At 38.5% G+C, this 22,462-nt stretch overlaps 1 protein-coding gene across 1 annotated transcript; it reads left to right on the top strand.

Moving 5' to 3' along the window:
• Positions 1-11,338: 11,338 nt before the first annotated feature.
• Positions 11,339-13,807, top strand: nanos1 (nanos homolog 1). The gene has a single exon (XM_044205847.1). The coding sequence runs from the start codon at positions 11,493-11,495 to the stop codon at positions 12,168-12,170; it is 678 nt and encodes a 225-aa protein (XP_044061782.1). The 5' UTR covers positions 11,339-11,492; the 3' UTR covers positions 12,171-13,807.
• Positions 13,808-22,462: the final 8,655 nt, after the last annotated feature.

The raw sequence follows: 22,462 nt of genomic DNA, 5'->3' as shown, positions 1-22,462 counted from the left end.
TGAAATAAATAGTATAGCAGTAATGGTTCGTGGAGATTTACATGACATGGAGGTTTACTTAATGCTGCTTATTCTGTTTTATGATGGCCTTGTAGTCCTGCAGAAGAAGAGTTGGCTTATATCTGCCAGTAAAGAGGCATGGAACCTTTTTATTTTTCAAGGCACATTTATATATAACTAGCTTTCCTCCATGTTTGTTGTTCTATTCTCTTTTTGGTGCAACATGTGACATCAAATACTTGTTGTATTGATTCACACAAAGACATGGCATTTTGATGCTGTCTTGTTCATGTCTTATGATTTACAGTATTTCCAGTTCAAACATGGACATAACACAACAAGGGAATTAAAAAAAAAAAAAAAAAATCATGTGAATAAATTACAGCACTGGGATGCAGCCACAGTGCCATAGAAAATGGTAAACATTTTTAAGAGTGACCAGTAAAAAATGAACTGCCATAATTACAAAGTCAATTGTCGTACACGTCCATCCACCCCCCAACCGCCACAGCAGCATTTTACCTCACTATCTCTTGCATTGGCCAACATGGATGTATTCCTTAGATACTGGGCTGCTATGCCATATACAATGTAACTGAGTAAAGGCATGGATTATTTGGAATATGGTAGGATTACTAGTTGAAATTTTCATTTATGCCAAAATTTATACCTGGAAAAAAAGACTGAAAACAAGCAAGTTCTCTTCTATATCAATACAGTATATGAAAAAAAAACATATTAGAGTTGCCTGTATAAACCTGCCTTTGGCTGCTCCTTCGAGTGAACTGTCCAGTTATCTGACATTCACTCCTTCATGACAGTTGACAGATGATTGGAGAATATGTGGAGGCGAGGTATCATCCTGAGGAAATGCCAGAGAAACTCAACTGACCTCTACGTTTCACATGGATCAGTGAACAGGGATATTATTTACCCTGCATACACACACAGACATACTTACAAACAGTTATGTGTTCATGGGCCCACACTTAACACACACAACACGCTCTCACATACACAAATCAATCACCTGACTTGCGAGTGCCCTAATGATGTTGTTGACGTTAATGAGGAAGGGGACACGCTCACGAAGGCAGCTAACGATGCTAATCACGGAGAAAGCACACTGATATCACCTTAACAAGCCATCATGTCAGTAAATGATTCATCGATTAACTTGGATCTGACGTGTTGTTTTTTACATGTGCGCATGTGGAGTACTTCCTGATTCAAGCGAAGTGAGCCAATCACAAGAAACAGCAGAATAAAAACACCGTCTGCAATATGTGGAGGGTTTCAAAGCTTATTTACACCCTGAAGTTTATGTCAAAGTGCTCTGAAACACAACCATGTATCTCAAGTTGAGATTTTTCCATCTGCTTATATTTATACTTAACATATTTTCAGATAACTTTTCAGCAATATTTACATGTCAGTTTCACTGTTTCTGTTGTCAAGTAAAAACCTTGTGGATCCAATATCAAAGCTAGACTTTCAGAGACAGCCTTGTTTTAGTTTTCTGGCCACACATATTCACTGAACCTTTATTTCACTAAGGAGGATGCTGTCCCTAAACTGAAATTTAAAACATGAAAATCAAATGAAGGAGTCATAAAGTTATTAATCTCATGCAACAGTTGCATGTTATGCATCAAAGGAAAGATACACTACAAGCCAAACTTATGTCATCCTTGTAACATTAAATCCTTATGAAAGAGTATAGTTGCTCCAAAAGAAGACAGCGGCATATCTGCAGCATCAAGCTTTTGGTTTTAATCTAAAAGCACCAGTGGCAAGTAAAAGTAGCGAGGAAACAACAGCTAATGAATACCAGTTGCATCAATAGGGTGATCATGTCAAAGGCCTAGACTTTTTGAAAGATCATTAAACACCCAATGCTCTCTCCTATAAACAACTTCTAAACTAATTTTTAAACCACTTCATCAATTTGTGATTGTTTAACATCTCATTCCAAATCCATGGGCATTAATCTGCTGCTATAACAGCCTCCACTCTTCTGGTTGCAGGCTTTCCACCAGATGAATCTGGCTGCAGAGATTTGCTCCCATTCAGAAACAAGAGCATTAGTGAGGTCCAACACTGATGTTGGGTGATAAGGTCTGGCTCACCGTCTGTGTTCCTATTTGTCCAAAAGGTGTTGGATGGGTTTGAGGTCAGGGCTTTGTGCAAGCCAGTCAATTTGTGCCACAAAGTTGGAAGCACACTACTGTCTAAAATTTCACTGTTTACTGTAGTATAAAAAAATCCCTTCAGCAGAACTAAGGGGCCCAAAACATGCAAAACAGCCCCAAAATAGCACAGGGAGTCCAACAGGGGAGTCCACATACTGTGCTGTATATCAGGTTAAGTTGTACTCTATCATGATGAGAATTCAGTAATTTTTTTAGTATCAGCCTGCTGATAAATGGTGAATTACTGGATTTCATGATTACAGAGAGGGTTACATAACTTTGAAAAAAAGAGAGCAAAAGAGAAATATGAAAAACATATATTTATCTGCGAGACGAAAAAAATATCTCAGTTGGAGAAGAAAACTTATTTGCATTGCAGGCTTTAGCTTTCAGCTCACTGGCAGTCTTAAACATCATTTACCATCCTCCAGCTGATTGCAAATCTGGGATCTGGTTTCCTTTCTATATCTAAATATTAATAGTCTCCATTACACGAAAATTACTTTCATCTCCGACTCACATGGAGGGATTAGATTTTAATCAACGCATTAAATATGACTTTCTATTCCTGCAGATGGGAGAGGATGGCAAGTCAATTAGTATCATGCTCTGTTTGCGGTCTCACAGTGAAGCCGGATAAAGTCTTTGTTATCACAGAAGCTGTAAGAGCATAAACAAAAAGACAACGTGACAAGTGGGAATTAGGCAACATGATGATGAGCTTCTGTCAAAGATCAATGCATCAAATTAACTTTAAAAAACATGTTTTTTGAATTAATAGTCTTAAATTCTCAACCAAAAACTGCATTTATGGATTGTTTATGTTCTCTGACTCACTCTACTAAAGATTTAAACGGGTAACATATCTGAAGCTCACTCTTCAGCTACTCCAAAATATAAATGTATTGATATCAATCTGTTGTACTTTTGACTTCCATTGTTATGCTGGTAATCAAAATGGAAAGATGCTGCTTTTCTTAAAAGATATCAGTGACCAAAATGTGTTCACTTTGCCTCACTTAACTTGACTTTTCAAGGGAAACTCACTTTGCAGCAGCCATTAAATAAACAACAGAATACATGCAGTACATAAATGTGTAAAATATAATCGTGACCCAAAAAACAGCATAATCAAAACCAAACCAACTGAAGACCTAGAGGCAGAAGAAACAAAATACACTTAAATTTGAATCAAAAGCTTTGCAAATTTAAAACATATAAAGTGTCATTTACAATCAAATGTTGCAATCTTATGTTTTTTTTTCATTAGAGGCAGTTTAAACCTTTGCCTGAAACTATAACTCTTCTCTTACATAATAGTTTTGACTGTTGGTAATGCACCTGGCTTTGCGTAGCACCTGTTGCTCAAAGATGACGTTGTTGGCCCACTCTCTTGCCCTTTTAACATTTAAAATTACATCATGTTAAATCATTAAAAGTTCAATCAAGAGATTATATTATTCAAGGCATTAAAGATCCTGTTCCTGAATAATACTGTATTTCAGATTCATTTATTTCACAGCTTAAAACATTTAAACATCAAGCTATAAGTCATTGGGAACAATTAATTGTCTCTCAGTGTAAAGTATTGCAAGGCAAGTTTGGGTTACAAGAACAGTCAACATTAAACAATAAAATGCTACTCAAAAGTACAATACCAGTCTAGTAATCAACCAACATGTTCTTTCCAGCAAATCGGACCCTGATGGAATCAATGTGGTCTCATTTTCTCCACTCAGAGCAAATCCCAGGTTAGATCAATAAAGCCTGATTAAGTTGATGACACACAATAGGTTTGCACTCTCTGTTGGTCGGTCTGGTGGGGTAATTATGCCAAACCAAAGTGGTTTGTAGTTTGTTGTTTGATGCTTTGTGGGTCAACATGGCTCTGTTTGTCATTTATATTACTATGCTCATGACACTTGCGGTTTCAGCAAGACACTTTTTTAAGCGAGAAGCCAAGTTGTTACCAGCCAGTGCCCAGGAAACCTAATTTTGGGGTGAAGTGAGTTGCCTCATGAGTTTCACTTTTTTTTTTTACTCTTTATATGTATAGTTTCCTGTGTTTTCTCTTCTGTTATACTATCTATCACAAGGCAGAAGGTGAAATTGATAGGTCAAATTACAATAATCTATCTAGGCTGTGAGGTGTATGCGGTCTAAAGGAATGACAAGTATATGTAAAAAGCCTTCTCTATAGCTGAAAACATTTTGGATAACTTTTAACTGATAACTGTTTAGATTCTTGTTCTGATTACTATTTTAGGTTACAGGTGGTTGAAGTTGAATTTTGCCATTGCCAGTCAAGATTCTTGGACTTGTATATAGAGGAAGGTTTGCCTGGGGAAACTCAACATCGCACAATTAATCCCATAGTCACTCCAAGAGTGGAGTTGCATACCAAGTTCTTGGCTTCATTCATTGCTCAATCTATGAGGTTTGCCTGGAGCCTTGGTCACTAATGGCATTAACTAATTTTGTCTTCATGTCTGACTTGATTTAATGCCCTTAATTTAGTAGTTAACTGGGATTAATCTTAGACTTGGCTGAAACATGCACAGTGCACTTACCAGGCTTTGCTTCTGCCTCACCATAGTAACCTTCATGAGGTGTATGTTGTGTAAACTCCCTCACAAGGAGGCAGTGTCCCTGTGAACTTGCTGCCCTTAAATCTCATTGTGCTTGTGAAATGACTCAGAACTACTATCTCCTGCCTCACAGAACTGCAGCTCATCTTCATGAACTTCTGAACCTCGCTGAACTGCCAAAGTCCTGGGACTGGAGGAACGTAAATGGCATCAACTATGCCAGTACAACTCGTAACCAGCACATTCTTCAGTACTGCGGCTCCTGCTGGGCTCATGGCAGCACCAGTGCAATGGCAGGTTAAATTCTTCTCTGTTTCAGTTTATGATCCAAGTGACTTGAGATTTTTCTTCCAGGGTGAGAGAGACTGGCTCAGGATTGTGACAAGTGCCTACAAAGGAGGAACTGGAAGCAAGCACTTGCTTTGGAGGAAGACTGCATGTGTGGAGATGTGACCGTACCCTCAACCTACCTGTAGAAGTCAAGAACCATGTGTAATTACACTGGACAGAAACAATGCGTTAATCCTAATACAAGATCCATGGTATCACAATTATAACTTCTTGTATTGTGTTCATTTGACAGTACTGACTCAGCTCAAAGCCATGTTTGACTGTGGGCCAAATTAGTTAAGTGGGATTTCAGTAATTGCTGAAGCAAGTACAACAAAATTGATTTAACTTAAACCACTGAATTTGTGCTGTTTGACCCTGAAGGGGCAGTAGAACCTGAAATGGAAACCATTATCCATTAGCTTGATATTTTTCTCTATAAAGCTAGAAATCAAGACAGACATTGTATGCATTTGGGTAGACTGTGGTACTAAAGCTGCAAGTCAGTTTTTGTGATGAAGAGGCCTTTCTTTAAAGGTGTAGCTAAGCAGAGGATTAGAATTTTCATTTCTAATTTTCCTCACTACCTCTATCATGCTGCCTTTTACAACATTCAAGGATCCATCGCTACAGTAGCAGGTCGTGTAGACTTCCAATACAGAAGTATTGGGTATTTTGCCTCCCCTGATTTTAAAACACTTGCACAAATTAAAAGGGTGTGCCAGTGGTTTAGTATTGCTTGCGTATTGTATTCAAATTCTTATTTCAGAACCACAGACAGTACTTGTAGGGATAAACTAAAATGCATGTAAAATTGGGAGTGCCCCTGAAAAAAGACTGAGATGGAACTAAAAGGAGGACACTCAGTGTGATTTGAATTTGGGGGTGGGGGGTGGGGGATCATAACTGACTACATTTTGGGGTGAACTATTCCTTAAGGCTTGGTACACCTGAGACCATATGCCCCACAAACCTGTGCAGACTGAAAGGCACTCAGCTTCTGGTATTTGCTAAAGTTGTGAAATTAACTTCCAATCTCCAGGGGAAACTTGCACAAATTTGCTCTGTAGGTTCACTTGTACTGATTCAGAAATATTTTCTTCTGCAGTTCTGAAGCAAATCATGTAGCCTAATTTGCCTCTGCCTAGATGTGTGTGTAGACTGATACAACAAGGTCAAGCTGTAAGGGGGTGTAAATACAAAATTGTCAATGAATGATATACAACAACCTTACCTTTCAGAGTTCTAGTCACAGGACGACAAAACCGAGCCGGTCTCCTTCAAAAGCCGAATGACATTTGTTTGTTCTACATCTCTGAGCTTGATAAACAGTCCCACCTCCCTTATTGACTGCTTTATTAGTTTCAATTCTGTCATGCTTCTGGAGTAACATTCAGTTTAATCACCAGTTATCTACAGTGGCACACGCAACAGCACAATGCCATCCTCTGAGTTTATGTGCAATTACAAAGAGCCCATTTTCTTGCTGTTCAGCTGGGGAACAAAAGAAAACTGAGCACTTAGATATTTGGTTCAGGGGACGCAACAATAATAAAAATGCATAAACAAAAGCTGCTGTGCTTTGCTGCTGATATGGAAATGCTCCCCATTAACTACAGTTTCCATTCAGCATCTCGGGGGAGAACAAAGGATAATCAAACCTTATGCATCGCTGTTAACTTCAAGCCTCCAAACCAAGGCAAACCTTAAGCCTATAAAGCTGTGGCGTGTCCGAGTGAAGGCCCACTGCGAAAACAAATATTGAACATAATTTGGTTGCTCAGTATTATGCGATCAAGCCCCCACCCTCGAGCAACCTTTCACGTGAAATCAAATTTGTGCTCTGATTAAATTTCCTGCATGTTTTCTCATTTGCATAATCACAAACAGAGCTCTAATGGCTGTGAATGAAAACACATGGTAATCTATGAGGTTCAAAAAGAAAGCAGTTTTTCTAGTGTCACAAAAAGTATGAAAATGGCTCATGTACATTTTTCATACTGAATGATTCAGCATTCATCTTCATTACAGCAATCGATATAGCAAAATGGATTTTTCAGCAATTCCTGCAAACCCATCATGTATTGTTTTGGTGATCAATATGTCGCTCTGTAAACATGGAGGTGGAGGGGGTGGTTGTTACATGACAAGGGTATTACTGAGGCCTTTTGGTGGTGCCAATGCCTGGATTATCAGCTTAAAGAGAGTTGGAGGGAATATCCACTTCTAAAGTATCTTTGAGCAAGGCATTGTAATGTTTTATCCGTGACAGCTGCCTCTAGCAGCAATGTAGGGATATGCAGAAAGCTTCCCTGTGTGTGTGCTTTGTGTAATCCTTTCCAATGCATTCGCCTCTCCAAGGCCACTGCTGAAACTTGCCTCATGAAATAAGCAACAGAGAACAAAGGATAACCAGACCATAGAACACATTCTGGTATTTCACAGAATAATTTGTCCTCCGATTTAGCCTTAGAGGTTAAAGACTCCATATCTGATGTTAATGATTCAAAACATGCCCAAATGATATATTTAAATTATTACTAGCCGTATGAGCAGATGCAATATGGGTGAAAAAAAGGATCAGATTTCTTAATGCATTCCACAATACCATCAATCATTCATTTATCATGTCAAATATGAAGTGAGCAGACTTTTCACCCCAAATCTTGTCCTGCTTGCCAAAATATAAGGCCTGGATCACAGCACAGAATGTCTTGATGATTCTAATCATAATGCATGAAGCAGATTAGCTCTACGAGATGGTTTAAATCACACATCATACCCCTAACTTCAGCAAAAGGCACGTCTGAGCTGATTTGCATTGCATAATACATCTAAAGTACAAACAGCAAAAATAATTAGATGTAAGGCTCACATTGCTAATGAGCCCATGCAGGAAATATGATTTGATCATTAAAAACAAAGCGTCCTCCTCAGCCAGCCACCGTTTTGCCTGATGATCTGTGTTTTTCCCCGTCAAGCAAAAAAAAAAAAACCACACACACAAAAAACCCCCTTACACAACAATCACTTAGTCAGTGTGATTCCTAAATCGATTTACAGCCATAGCCACCCCGCTGATGGTATGCAGCATTCCACTGCTAATCTCACTTCCTTGTCCAATATACTCATGCAACCTCGAGGCGGCCGCAGAATTAGCTTTAGTTAATGGATGAGCATTAATCCCTCTTAGTCACAACAAAATTAAGGAATAATATGGCCATGAATATTTCAGTTACACTGCAGTAACACAGGAATCTGCTCGCACAATCTGTCCTGGCTTGCAAAAAAAAAGAATTGTCGATTACATACATTATTAATGCTTCATCATAAAATTCATATTTTGCACCAGCTGAATGGGGGCTCCAGAATGAAAATCTTATGAGCAGTCAATACTATTTCAAACTAACTTGTTGAACAACAGAACAGAGAGAAATGGCCTCTAAAACATCAGAGCTCACTGAACAGTTGTGAAATAAACTTGTTCTGCTTTTATCACTCTGTCTCCTAAGGTAGTGTATTCTTATTAGATCCCTTAAAAATCGATGTGAACCCTCCAAGTCAGTGAGTTCTTGTAGCCTCCCCCTGGAAGTTTTAATTAGAACACCAGTCACTCGTGTTATCGTTGTTTCAAGAGGGCCGCTTCCACATTCCTGAGCTGCCCACTTCATCAGAGGCCCGCGATGAGTGGACAGTTTAGGACGACTGCCTCATATTCCTTCTGGATTTTACCTCAAGAGTCACAATCTGAATCACTTCTGTTACTGATGGAGAGCCAGTGTGCTCAGATTTAATTGGCAGGATTATTGTGGAGACATACATTTTATAGACTCCTAACAAGTTCTTTTATAATGAAAACAAATGGTGCAAGAGCAGCAGATCATGCATATCCCTCTACATGCAATAAGCTTTCTATATATGTGCACATAACAAGAATTGAAATAGACAAGAAAAGCCCTAACAGTCTTTGTATAAAGGAGCTTTTGGGTGCTGAAAACTACCTTCTAGTAACCATATTGGAGGTCCATGCAACCTGGAAGACTGTGGGATAGTTATTCTATGTTGTTGTTGATGTTTAAAATGAGGAACTGATTTCATACGTCAAGCCACAACTCAGTGCTTTCAAGTAAAGTTATAGCTAAAGGCAACATGGTCCATTTTGTCAAAGTAACCTACATTTCAATATTTTTTTTTATGTGTCTGAGGAATTTTACAAAACTCTTGCAACTCCAACAGATGTCTGTTTACAATGTGGAAAATCAAACTCTGTCGTTTAAGATGTGGCTTTCAGACAAGATCATTACCTAAATGGTTGAATGAATCCCATTTTTGGGGAAGGACCAGACTGCCAAACATGACTCCATTTCACTGTTTTTAATACAGTATTGAGAAAATACTCCTACCAAGAAAGATTAAATAGTTTGGCGCTACATCAATATGGAGTATGATTGTGATGATTCCTGCATCACCACCAATTACTTATTTTGAGATTTAATGTGATAATAAGAGTTTTAACCCCAAAACAATTGAGGTGAATTGGATTTATGTTGTCGTTCAAAGCATTTAAAAAATACATTTAAAAAAAACAACTCATCAGCTACTTCCAAGTTATGTCCTGGTTACTCTGGATAACCCACAGATCTATCTCTAGACAGTTTTCTTGGTAACTACTTTCTAACAACTGTGTCTGGAAAGAGAAGCATGCCGCTGTTATAATTTTTCACTGCTGTTAGTGCCACAAACAAAACCACTAGAGGTAAGTGAGAAGGTATATTGTTTAGTAATTTGGGATACTTTGGGTGAACTGAGCCTTTGACAGCACTAAATGACCCTACACATATGCCATAATATGTTGTTTTGTTAAGTAGCTTCACATTAGTTGTGCAGATTCCTCATTAGACCTTCACCCACTATGTTATATATTATTATGCTCCTCTCTCCAAATGCCCATTGTTGCCTCGTGGAATCATAATATACTAATGACATCTGGCTAGTGGAACATCATGGATGACTTTCATCTTCCAGCCTGTGGCAATCATTACTGTAGGTTTTGTTTGACACTCTAATTCATTCAGGGGAGGAAAGAAGGGAGGGGGGCCTTTTGGTTTAAATGAACTGACCTGTAATTGCACTATGCTGCCCCCTGTTGAAAAAGTGTTCTGCATGTTGTGTTTACATCATGACTGAGGTAATGTTTTGTCTGGATTTTATGACAGCATGTGACAACTAAACATGAGTTTAATACACACTGAGATGTCATAAAAGTTGTGTTTACTTCTATAAACTTTACAATTCTGGAAGTAAACAAACCTTTGATACTAAATAGGTGCTAACAATACTGACAATCTCTGCAGATGTTATTTTCTACATTCAAATCAAACTTTTTAATGGTAAATACAAATAGTAGATCTACATTTTCAATGTGTATTTCTCAGAGCATACCCACCTGTATACAGGGCAATGCCATTTTGCTGTATTAAACCCATTTCAGCCTGTAGAATGTGCTGTTATGAAGAGAAAAATACTTTATTGTGAAAAAATGTTAGAAAACCACATTATAATTAACTGCATATTATAATCTAAGTTGGTTATTTGAATTGAAAATCACCCTGTGCAGATTAATATGTCCAGTAAATGGAGCCATAAACTTCTTCAGCATATGGAAATATGGAAACATGAGGTTTGGTTAATAGGCTTGTCTCATATTGATTCAATTTTAGGATGCATCAGCACAGATTATTTCTCCCAGGACAGTGAGAGGATGGTTGCTGCATGGAACAAAGGGTCTCTGCTCCTGGCACACAAGGGGTTAAGGTGTGTGAACGCCCGAGTTGGCGTTGATGGTATTCACGCACAATGATTAACGATATTGATTCACAAAACATGCGGAATTGTAATGTTTTACTACAGATGGAGAACAAAGAGCCAAGCTATCCTCCTTTAATTGACTGGCAGTCGCGCAGAAATGTAATTAACTACAGAAAGGCTTTGTGCACGAAATTATTTCTCTGCGCACTTGCCCAAATCATTAACTATTAACTACTTTTTTCATGAAAATGCCCGATTCCCTAAACACCGAAATGATGATTTATGTCGACAAAGCGCCTGCCCGCAAGAAAACGAGTCTGTCTAAATGTGGCTTTGAAGAAAGGGAGCCTGCTTTCAACCTGATCACAAACTTGGTTTTGAAGGGAGAGCGCCCCGCCCTCCTGGTCCTTATAACCAGAAAGCCTGTTGGCAGGACGCTCAAACATAACAGGAGCACTGGAGACCACTTCGCTGTGCATGAACCATTCCTGGACACGAGCTCTGGCTACAAAGACTTTGCGGATTACACTGGTTGTTTCACCTTTTGATCGCAAGCAAACGACCAGAAGTGGCCATGGATTTTCTCAATCACAACTATTTGAATGCGCGCAGCCCATATGACTATACTTTTAATTTCTGGAACGACTATCTCGGGCTGACGACGTTGGTTACGAAGAATAATAAGCTCAGCATGCCCCAGAACCCCAACTCCATCACCGAGTCCCTGAAAGCGACCCTGGGCTTGGACGATTCCCCGGCGTGTCCGTGCGTAATCGCGGGCGGCGTTGGAGACAGCGGGCACATGGACTGCTGCTGCCCGTCCGGGAGCCCCCCGCCGGCCTCCATCCTGGACTTGAAGGAGCGTTTCTCGATACTGAGCCCCTTCCAGAATCAGCTCGGCGTCCAGCCAGAGCGAGAGGTAGGCTTTGGTGGGAGCTTCCCGGGGTTCGATCTGTTCGGCATGGAGAGGAAGATGCGCAAACCCGCTTCCAGGAGCAAGCAGGAGCCCAAAATCTGCGTCTTCTGCCGAAATAACGGAGCGCCTGAGGAGGTGTACGGCTCTCACGTCCTGAAGACTCCGGATGGCAGGGTTGTGTGCCCGATTCTGAGGGCTTATACCTGTCCCCTTTGCAGTGCCAACGGGGACAATGCTCATACGATAAAATACTGTCCTCTGTCAAAAGACCAGCCATCCCAGCGACCATTAAAGGGAGGGAGGGCTGTGGGTGGTAAGAGGATGAAAATATTCTAAACATACATGACTATAAAGTAAATTGAATTGCACTGAACAATTTCCAGATGACTGTATTGATTTCGGCTCTAGCCTTTATCCCAGTTTCATAAACATATTGATTTTATCTTTTTTTCTCTAAGATCTCTTATATTTTTATAGTTCTTTTATCCACATAGAATAATTTTATGCTTTATACATTGGATTTATTTTTCTTGCTAGTTTGTAGTCATTTGAGCGTGTGCATATAAATGCATGTATCAATAATCACAAAGTGTGAATACATTTTAAGAAAAGTATTTTGGTCATGTAGGGAAACACACTGACATTGGCAAATGGGATGAATGTCATATTTCTACCAAGTATTTTTGTACGGTGAGCAAAGCTCGCTGCGATTTTCTTTCTTAGAAAACCAAAGTTATGTTTGCCATTAAAGAAGCTCAAGAATGTGTCATTAATGAGTACTTGTGTGCGTCTGACTGGAGGAGGAACTCTTTGATCCCATCTGCCTGCCTAAAAACTCCACAACATATTTTCCAACTTGCTCTAAACGTTGACATTAAATCTGCGAGGCAGGAAGAAAAAAAGACAATGTGGCCTCTGTTTAGAGCTCATGTTCTCTGGGGAACATTATAATCAATTATTGCCAAGCCAAACTTCTTTTCCAATCCGATGTGATGAGAACGTTATCTGACTTTACAAGCAGTTAGAAATGAGAGATACTAGCCTACATTTTATATGTTTACATTCCCAAATAAGGGCGACACACTGGATTTCTTTTCTCTGTCAGGTCTCTCTCTCTCTCTCTCTCTCTCTCTCTCTCTCTCTCTCTGTATGGTGTTTTGTTGTTTTGGTTTGCCCTGACAATGAATTCACCAGTGAGTCACATAGACAGGTCTGCTCTGCAATATCAAGTGGAGTGATTTCCCATTTACCTTTCACTCTGGGGTAAATGGGCGCAAACGAATGTTAGTAAACAACAACATGTTATCCCATTTTTTCTTTTCTGAAGAATCCAAAAAAAGATGCAAAAATGTTGTGAATGTATGATTGAAAGTGTCACTTGCAGGACTGCACATTTCTGACAGTTTTGTTTACCAAAGGAATACAATTACATTGACGAAAGAAGAGAGATTTGCTGTATTGTATATAAAGTGATGTTTATTCAGTATTTTAACATTACAAGTGACTTCAGAGGGCGCTACCTCAACAGGATTTTGTACTTACATGTAAAATGTCACAGCAGACATGATATAGTGCTGCCATTTATAATAAGGGTTTTGATAGTATTTTTGATCTTTGTATAACATAATTGTATTTTCATTTTGTTGCATTTAACATTATGGAAGTGAATTTCCAAGAAGCTATAAGCATTGCTCACCATAAGGTGACTGTCTGTAAATAATGATTATACCCATACTTTTTAAAGTTTAGTTGTTCAATGTTACATTCTTAAGAGTGTGCAAGAGAGTGGATATGGAAAAAGGCTGACAAAAATTTGCCACTTTTAACAGAGGTTTTTTGATTAAATGAATAATAGAAAAAGAAACACTGTTGAACTTTGTTATTTATATTTTACCACAATTTCCTGTATGCTGCTGTGCAGAATAACAACATATGAATCCACTAGAGAAATAAAAACTTATCAAATATTTGGAGCTATGTGTTCATGTTCTTCAGTTTGTTTACTCAACATCAGGGTATATAAACCCTTTTTTACACAAAGTTGTGTAAGAGTCTAACATGACTATTTTACTGACTGATTTACAGATGGACTTATTAAATCAGGCAGGAAAGTCAACTAAAAACACATTTACATGAATGGCCTTGCTTGCCCTAATTGGCCTACTAACTGACTGCCTCACTGACTAACACACAGACTGTATGTGGTTCATGTCAGTGTTGAGCCCTCATGCACAGCACATCTAACAGAAAAACTTCCCCTTAACCTTTGCTTTTGGACAAACTCAAACTGATCTGCTGCTCTCATACCTTAAAGATTTGTCTCTGAAGGACAAACACAGTGCCGTGGTTGTTTAGGGAGGTCTGCCCACACAAGAATGTCTTGGCTTATGCCTCGCCATTCAAATGGATCATGTTTGCACTGAAGTGGATTGAATAGCTGGCCCTCCCGGCCTTCTCCGCCTGCCATCTGTGGAATGGCTCCTGCAGACATATTAAGGGGCTCAAAACAGGCAGGAAGCTTTGCTGCTGCTTCTTGTTTTTTGGAAAAAGTCAGAGCTGTACTCAGTTGTGCAGCTGTGAGTGCTTATGACTTACTATAGCAGTTTGGTTTCCTACAAATGTCCCATCAATGAGGGAACAATAAATAGAGTAAAACCATGATGAGTTCATGAATGGCTTTACTGTCTGTGGCTCGACTCACCAGCAAAACAACCCCAGACATTCATAATTGCTGCTGATGTTGAGCATACAGTACAAAAACACATCAAGTAGACTGTACATACATTAGCCTGAGGCATCCGGCTGTTGTCATCCACACCTTGGCTGTTCCTGCTTTCCTCCTCCCTGTTCCCCCTCCTCTGTCTTCATGCATCTCTCCAGCTGGGGCTGCGTCATTAAAAATGGATGACTACTAAGTGCAACAGGGATTTATCTCTGTGAGAACAGTGGTGAAAAAGCCTGGCGGGCTAGCATTTCATGCAAACACAGTCAGCTAACAGGTCTTATTCCCTCTGCGCCACAGCCTCCATTAGCAGACAGGGCCCATATAATCTATTTAGTTGCACCATTTAAGATATATGTATCTTTCATGATCATATAATATGTCTTAGCTGGATGGTTTTCATGCAATATACAATATGTGTGCACAACAAATTTCTCTGCAGAGCTTGACAGACAGAGCAATGTGAGGCAGGTTTGTTTCGAGACAAGATGCAAAACAGCAAACTTCTGCCATGTACCTTTTGTTCTTTTACAAAAATGGGAGATGAGTGAGGAAACTGTTTTAATTAAAGGACAGTGTTCTCGGTCAGGTGTTGACTCTGAGTAGTTATCACCAAGAATCAGGCAACAGGATCCCCTGTGATTTAGTTAATGCTGTGCAGCATTAGTTGATCTTTGCTGTTAATGTGATTTAGAGGATTTATTAATTCACACTGCTCAACATCATGGTGGCTACATAGAATGTTTCCAGTTTAAAGTGCTGTAGTTACTGTACATTAGATCAGTGGTTCCCAACCTTTGTGTTTGATGTGCCACTGTATCCCAACCAGATGGGCTCAGGTAGTCCTTCATCATATCCTTTTGAGAGATGGAAGGTCTTCATGGTTTTGCTTGATGACATTTCACTGCAGAGAAAATACAGTGGCTGTGGTTGATCCATGGCTGCACCTGGGAATCCACTCAAGATAAAGTTATCCTGGAATTGTATTTTTTCTTCTTTTTTTTTCAGCAAGTTCAGGCAAGTTTACAAGATTTTGGATGTTTCAACCACTTATCTGTTACTTTTAGCTTTTATGTTATCTTTTTACTAAGTAGTTTTCACACACAATAATATACTGTCAGCATCACAGCGATTTTAAATCCTGTGTGTGATTATTTTTCTTTTAAACACAAATATTTGGATATATATCATTAAATCACAATTTCTATTTTTTCAACTGACCCACCCCACAATATTTCCACGTACTGGTACTGTACTGCGTTTGACGTATGCTATCTTATAGTACACTATATTGCCATCCTAAAATGACTAAATGAAACAATGGGCTATTTCAAAAGCATCCCTCTTCTTCATCAATCCATATAATAATGTTGAAGGCAAATAATAAGTTAGAGATCTGGACAAATAATTTTTTGGTCCCATCAGTTCCCAGAAAACACTTGCAATAATGATATACAGCCCTCTTCACTGCTGCAGTAATCATAGCTTCTCTGTTGGCTGTATGCTGCCAGGTTGGCTGCACAATTACATATGTTTTAAAATATTCTATTAGTTCCTTTCTAATGAAGCAGACTGAAAAACTGCATCAAAATAGTTCACATAGCAACTCTCTTAACCTCTGTGGTGTAATAGAGCTGAAACATGCAAACCTGATCTGTCTGGTTCTCCAGGCAGGACTAAATGACCTAATGGGCCATTTGCATAGCATCCTTCTCTTTCATTGACCCTCATGACAACAGTGTGGAAGGCTGATAATAATTTACAGATCTGCAGAATTCATTTATGGCTCCCATTATTTCCCAGAATATGCTTGTAATGAGGATGCTCCTGTCGCCTAGCAACTCCTGGAGTAAAAATTGGACAGCAGCTGAGCATGAAAATCATTCCATAGAGCGAGGTAAAGAGGATACCATCTTTAGCCCTCACATTGGATGGCTTATTGGTGATTTGGTGCAGGTTTGATTTTAAAATTGGAGAAAATTGGAAGAAAACCCCCTAAAAAGATTTAGGCATAGATGCATTTTCAACACATTACCACCTCCTGTGGTGATAAAAGGTATTACAAAAACATTAATACCTGTTTTGTGACACTTCCTATAATCAGTGTTATTCAAAGCCACTCATGTGGAAGGAATCATAATGACGAGTATGGTGTTATCGAACTCTCTATCAACATTGCTGTGCTGACCAACCATTCACAGGGCTCTGCATTAACAACTCTGTCCCTCTGAGGGCAGATTACAGCTTTGATGCTGTAATTGAAATTTCACAAAGGATTTATTTGAAACCAAAACTTGTTGCTGTTTAAGTGAGGCAGACAGGTTATTAAGTTTCCTTCACAGCATGATCAGCTTATTTCTCAGTGGCTGTTGCACTGCTGCAGATGTACTGTCAGTTGAAATAATCCTCCAAGTCACTGTGCGTAACCATAGCAGATCTGCACAGCAAAAGCAGCATCAAATAATCTCGACATTTATTCAGTGAGTATTAGGTATTTCTTAGAGTATGGTTTCTTAAAAAGTTTTTGTCTAGCTTCAGTCACAGCCTGGCTCTGGGCATTCTCAGTTTATCCACTATTATTGGAATAGTCTTATACAGTCCATAAAAATAAAACAAGACAGCAGGGGACTTGTTTTCTGTCCATATCTGTGCCTCTTGGTATTTATAAATAGTTTCAGGAATTCAATTTCCTCCAGACATCGTCTTCCAAACAATGGCATCTTATGTGGATAACAGCTTTCTGCAAGCTTTGATGATGAATCCAGCTGAAAGGACGCAACAGGAAAGATAAAATGATTTATTATATTTACTTTTAGCATCCTTATTTAAAAGATGCTCTCTGTTGCTATTTATTCACTACACTGTAACATCCTAAACTGCAGTAGAAATGTTTCTGTGTGCAATTGTCACCGTTCATCTTCTTCCAGTGTTACGTTTGGCTACATCCCGCGTAGCTTTCTATCAGAAGAGATAATCAAGGCTGCTTAACATAACAGGAGATAAACCCTGGTGAGAGCCTAACCTTGTCAATGACCTAGCTGACCAAAACAAGACCATTTTTGGTAGATTCCATACACAATTTAAAAAAGAATATTGCTTTTGAGTTAGGCCTTCAAAAATATAATTTCCTGTTTTTTCCCCTTGGTGGGATTTATTATTCATGATGTTGCACTCGTTTGTAAGAAAGAGAGGTTAAGAGACAACATGCCTACGTTCTCACCACTGCACTCCCGGCCAATCGCTGCATGAAATGGCCATGCTTGCCCCCACACACATTTCCAACATCTTGATAGTGTGGGGGGAGGGGGATTTTAGACACTGTTTGATGAGCCGACAGTTTGCTGCTGGTGTCAGCTGTGAGCAGCTGAAAAATTGTGCACGATGGTGAAACAGCTCCAGAACACCACAGAAAATAAAGAATACATATAAAATCTTAGGAAAACTTTTTTTTTTTTTTTTATCCATGAAGTTTACATATCATTTCGTGTTTTTTCCCTTGGTGTGATTTATCATCTGGATCATGCTGGACATTATCAGCTCAGGACTGTCACTAAACAATCTCAGTATAACATTATACTGGCCAAGTTTGTAGTGCCAGTTGGATATCAGATTCTGAACATGTAAACATGCTGCAGCTGCTTCCATTGACCCACATACACACACCCAGGCTTATATGGCAACTAATCTAATGATGGTAAAGATGGTATTATTTTCTGAGTCATGATTATTTGATGATATGCAGATTTGCACGTTCCGCTGAGCTTGATGGGAAAAGTTCTGCCATTCACCACACCTCCAGCGATTTTTTTCTTTAATAAAATGTGGAGGTTATTGATTTTTTTTTAAATTTATTTTTATTAAACGGCAGCGTTATCAGTTAGGTGTTGAGTAGTTATCATCAAGAATGAGGCAACAGGATCCCCTCTGGCAGGTGATAAAGACTAAGCTAATGCTCTGCAGCAGCAGTTAGTCTTTGCTGTTAAATTGACTAAGAGGATTGATTAATTCACACAGCACCACATCATGGCTGCTACATGGAATATTCCCTGTTTAAACTTCTGTAGTTACTGTACAGTAAAATACGAACTTTTCAGTCTTAAAGTGATGGCTGTGATTTTTAGATTTAAGGAACAAAACTGTCACCTCTAGTACAGTCATACCATGAACCTACTGCATTAATACTGTTTGCTGTCTCATAGTATACTACTGCGTGTAGCTACACTAAAACAGTCAATTTTCATAGCATGCTGCTTTTTCACTAACCCATGTGATAACAATGTTGAAGGCAGATCATAAGTTACAGATCTGGAGAATTCATTTATTGGTCCCATCATTTCCCAGAATATACTTGCAATAAGGATGTTCCTGTCGCCTAGCAACTCCTGGAGATAAAATTGGACAGCAGCCAAGCATGAAAGTAATTCCATAGAGCGAGGTAAAGGGGATACCATCTTTAGCCCTCACATTATGGCCTAGTGCTGAATTGAAGCCATTTATCTGCAACAAATTCAAACTAAAAAGTTGATCTGCATGTAAATATGATTTAGAGGTTGATAATAAAGATATGATTAAAGGACTGATATGAACAATTTTGTTGCAGTGTTGGAAAAAGGGTCCAAGTGTAAGAGATGGATTACTCTTGTTATATAAACCGACCCAACTGAGCACAAGGTGTGAGGTCAACTTCAGTCCAATGCTTTAGCTCTATCATCCATTTTTAGCACCAAAGATGTCCATACGTAAGAAATGTATGTTTACTAAACTTTCACTGTTAAACTAGGTGTGAACTGATATTTGTCTTGATGACTATAAACCATTTATAAACTATAAAGATGATCAACAAAAAAGTGAGAATGCAATAACAAAATTGTCCTTTCTTATCTCATCCACAGCACTATGTAGCATAGACAGACTATGCTTCATTGACATCTAAACTCACTTGTTAGTTTTGTTTTGCTTATTAGGGGAGAGAAACTATGCCCTGATAAACTAAACACTAATTGGAAACAGATTTTATTTTATTTAGTGTGTTCATGCCATTGAATTAAGCATTCTTAGTCAGTCAGTCAGTACACATATTAAATTTGGTTGAGTTTTGAGTATGCCGAGATGAAATTAAAACCAATTGTGTTAGGTGGGAAAACAACTCGTGTTTCATGCATGCCTTGTATCATTCCCTGTTAGTAAAAATTGTTTTCTTGTATGCTACCTGTAAAGACATTAGTTGAAAGTAATTCCATACTACAAACTGGGGAAGTGACAAAATTAAGTATACTTAAATATATTGCTATGCAAACTCTAAAACACTTGATTTCTCAATGTGCTGCTATTGTTCACTATTGTCAGAAAATGTATAATAGAGGACAGACATCTACAAATATTTTACATAAATCACAGGTGGGAGTGAGACAGGTACAGAAAAATCTGCAAAAAAGAAAAAAAAAAAGAAAAAAAATATTTTGCTCTTTCTTGTCAATATGGAAAGTTTATTTGTCGGCATGCAAATTGGGACACTGTAACACTTAGATGGATATTTAACAGCACACACACTGGATCATTTCCTGTTAGTACAAGTGTAAAATTGATTTTTGTACACTAACTGCAAACATGTATACTATTACAATTAGTATACTGTATACATTAGCATCTAGTATGAAAGTATACCATGAAAATTAATGTAGAGCACATTATATTAGTGTATACTACCAGTATGGAATTAGGAGAAAAACACACTTTTATGATCCTTTTGAGTATATCGAGGTTTGAGGACTTCCCAGAATAGCGCCAGAAAACTTCAACCTGAGCACAGTCCAATCAGCCAGAATAACTGAAAACACCTGTTTATGAGATAGTTTCAGTTGGTTCTAAATCACAGAAAAGCACTCAACACCAGTACATTTGTTTTCAAGTGCTTACTATTTTATGCACCACAATTTGTTTTCATTCATATCTACTTAATTCTAGTAGACAAAATGTTCATTAAAAATGGCCCAGGGTTGTTTTTTTGTGATTGTGTTGCTACATTGATCACCGTCCAAGTGGTAAATTGATCTGTTTTCTATCTTATCTTATTTAATAATGCAGTGGATTAAAACTGCCAACGGTTAGTCTTTTCCCGTCACTTGTCACATCGTTGAAAATGCTACTATAGGTTTCTTACACGATTAACTTACATGATTTATTTCTCTGTAGGTGGGAGCAATCAATAGCAGCTCAGCTTGTGGTTTGACCAAACTGTTAACTGAAAGCTATCCTGCAGTAGTGGCTGCTTTATTTAAATTATATAAATTGTATCTCTCTAATGCTTGGAAGTAGAGCTATACAATGTGTCAGCACTACCAACGTATCATGATGCATGAAACCAAAGATGACACTGCTTTGAGTCACTGAGTTTTGGTAAGCATCATAAAGTAGGCTGAAACTGTAGAGCTGAGGCATGAAAGACACACAAATGAAAGCCAATACAACTCAAACATCAAGAATAAGTCAGGAATGTATCTGCAAATAAAAAATACTCAATGGATAATTATATTTTATATAGGTAATAAAGTAGAGTGGCAGCTTTAGACAGACACTGTACTTCATTTGTTCCTATAAACACACGACAGGTGCTGCTAAGAAGAGGCTCATTCATTGAAAGAGTCACAGCAACAGCTAAGGCCGAATGATCCAGTCAGTTTGTAGCTCTGCACAGTTAATGTGTTTTTGTCAGTGGGAAAATTCCAGGGCTGCACCGGGTCCCATGTGGTTGTGGTTTGGGTGAGAGGCACAGTAATGCGTTTGTGATGCAAGAGGGAGGAAATTGCAAAAGCTTCCTGCACAACTGTGCTTTTGTACCACTTCCAGGTGGATACCGGGCCGGTCTACAGGCAAACAAGATCTCTGCAACTTGGACTGGAGTGCAGGAAGATGGTGTAACAGCACAACCCAAAGGCTGGAAGAGGTACTTCATCTGGGAAGATTAAACCTAGCCTCCGGGAAACAAGAATGTAATGCAACTGCACCTTCAGATGGATGTTCTAAGATGTGCAACACACACGGAACTAGTATGATGCAGTAGAATATCTGTATTCTGGGGAACAGGAGGCTGACAGCCACAGGTGGAAAAATAACTAGAAAGTATAGAGCAAAAGTAGCTCTTTTGAGAAAAACACTTTAAGTAACAGTTACATATAGGCAATGTGAAAGGTCAAGTGTGGCATCCTGATCATCACCATCTCAACTGTGTCCATCATGTGCATGCACTGTACCTTTTTTATCTGAAAGTCTCATGAAAAGAAAGTTAACTTTCTAAGCTTTCCTAACCTTAATCCTAATTATTCTGTAACAACAGAACATTTATGCTATGCTAGCCTGCAGTGCAACATCTATTTTAAAAGAAAGTAGAATTACTGATTTTGAAAAACAGTATAGTAACCAGATTGACATTAGCTGTTAATAAAAAAATATTAATCATTAATCATTAACTACTTTTCCCTGTTGATAGTCTCGGTCAGTACAAATGCCTCAGTGAATTATTCAGCTGATTCTGAGAGCTTTGGTTGTCAAAGCTCAATTTCTATAATATAGATGAAGGGAAAGATATACACATTACAGACATTTCACACCAAAGGACTTAACCAAGAACATTCATTTTGACATTTTCTGTAAATAGAACAATGACTGATTGTGTTTGAATGTTTTAAAATTATTTAATTAGAATATTTGGTTGTATTGCATTATATGGAGTTTGCTGTACCTATCTTGGCCTATTGACTGTGGATATTATGTGTAATTGTAATGAAAAAAATAGAGATTTCTGAGAATGTATGACAACAGCAGGTGACCCACATAAAGTAGAGAGATTGGCTGTCTATGTATAGTAACCATGCAGGGAAGAAATCCCTGTAGTGTACTAATCAAAACA

Source organism: Siniperca chuatsi, linkage group LG8, assembly GCF_020085105.1.
Source record: "Siniperca chuatsi isolate FFG_IHB_CAS linkage group LG8, ASM2008510v1, whole genome shotgun sequence".
NCBI classification, from domain to species: domain Eukaryota; kingdom Metazoa; phylum Chordata; class Actinopteri; order Centrarchiformes; family Sinipercidae; genus Siniperca; species Siniperca chuatsi.
Note: the sequence above shows the minus strand (reverse complement) of the source record. Positions and strands in the feature narration are given on the sequence as shown.

Coding starts and splice junctions, on each gene's coding strand:
- nanos1 (XM_044205847.1), top strand. CDS start 11,493: ATGGATTTTCTCAATCACAACTATTTGAATGCGCGCAGCCCATATGAC.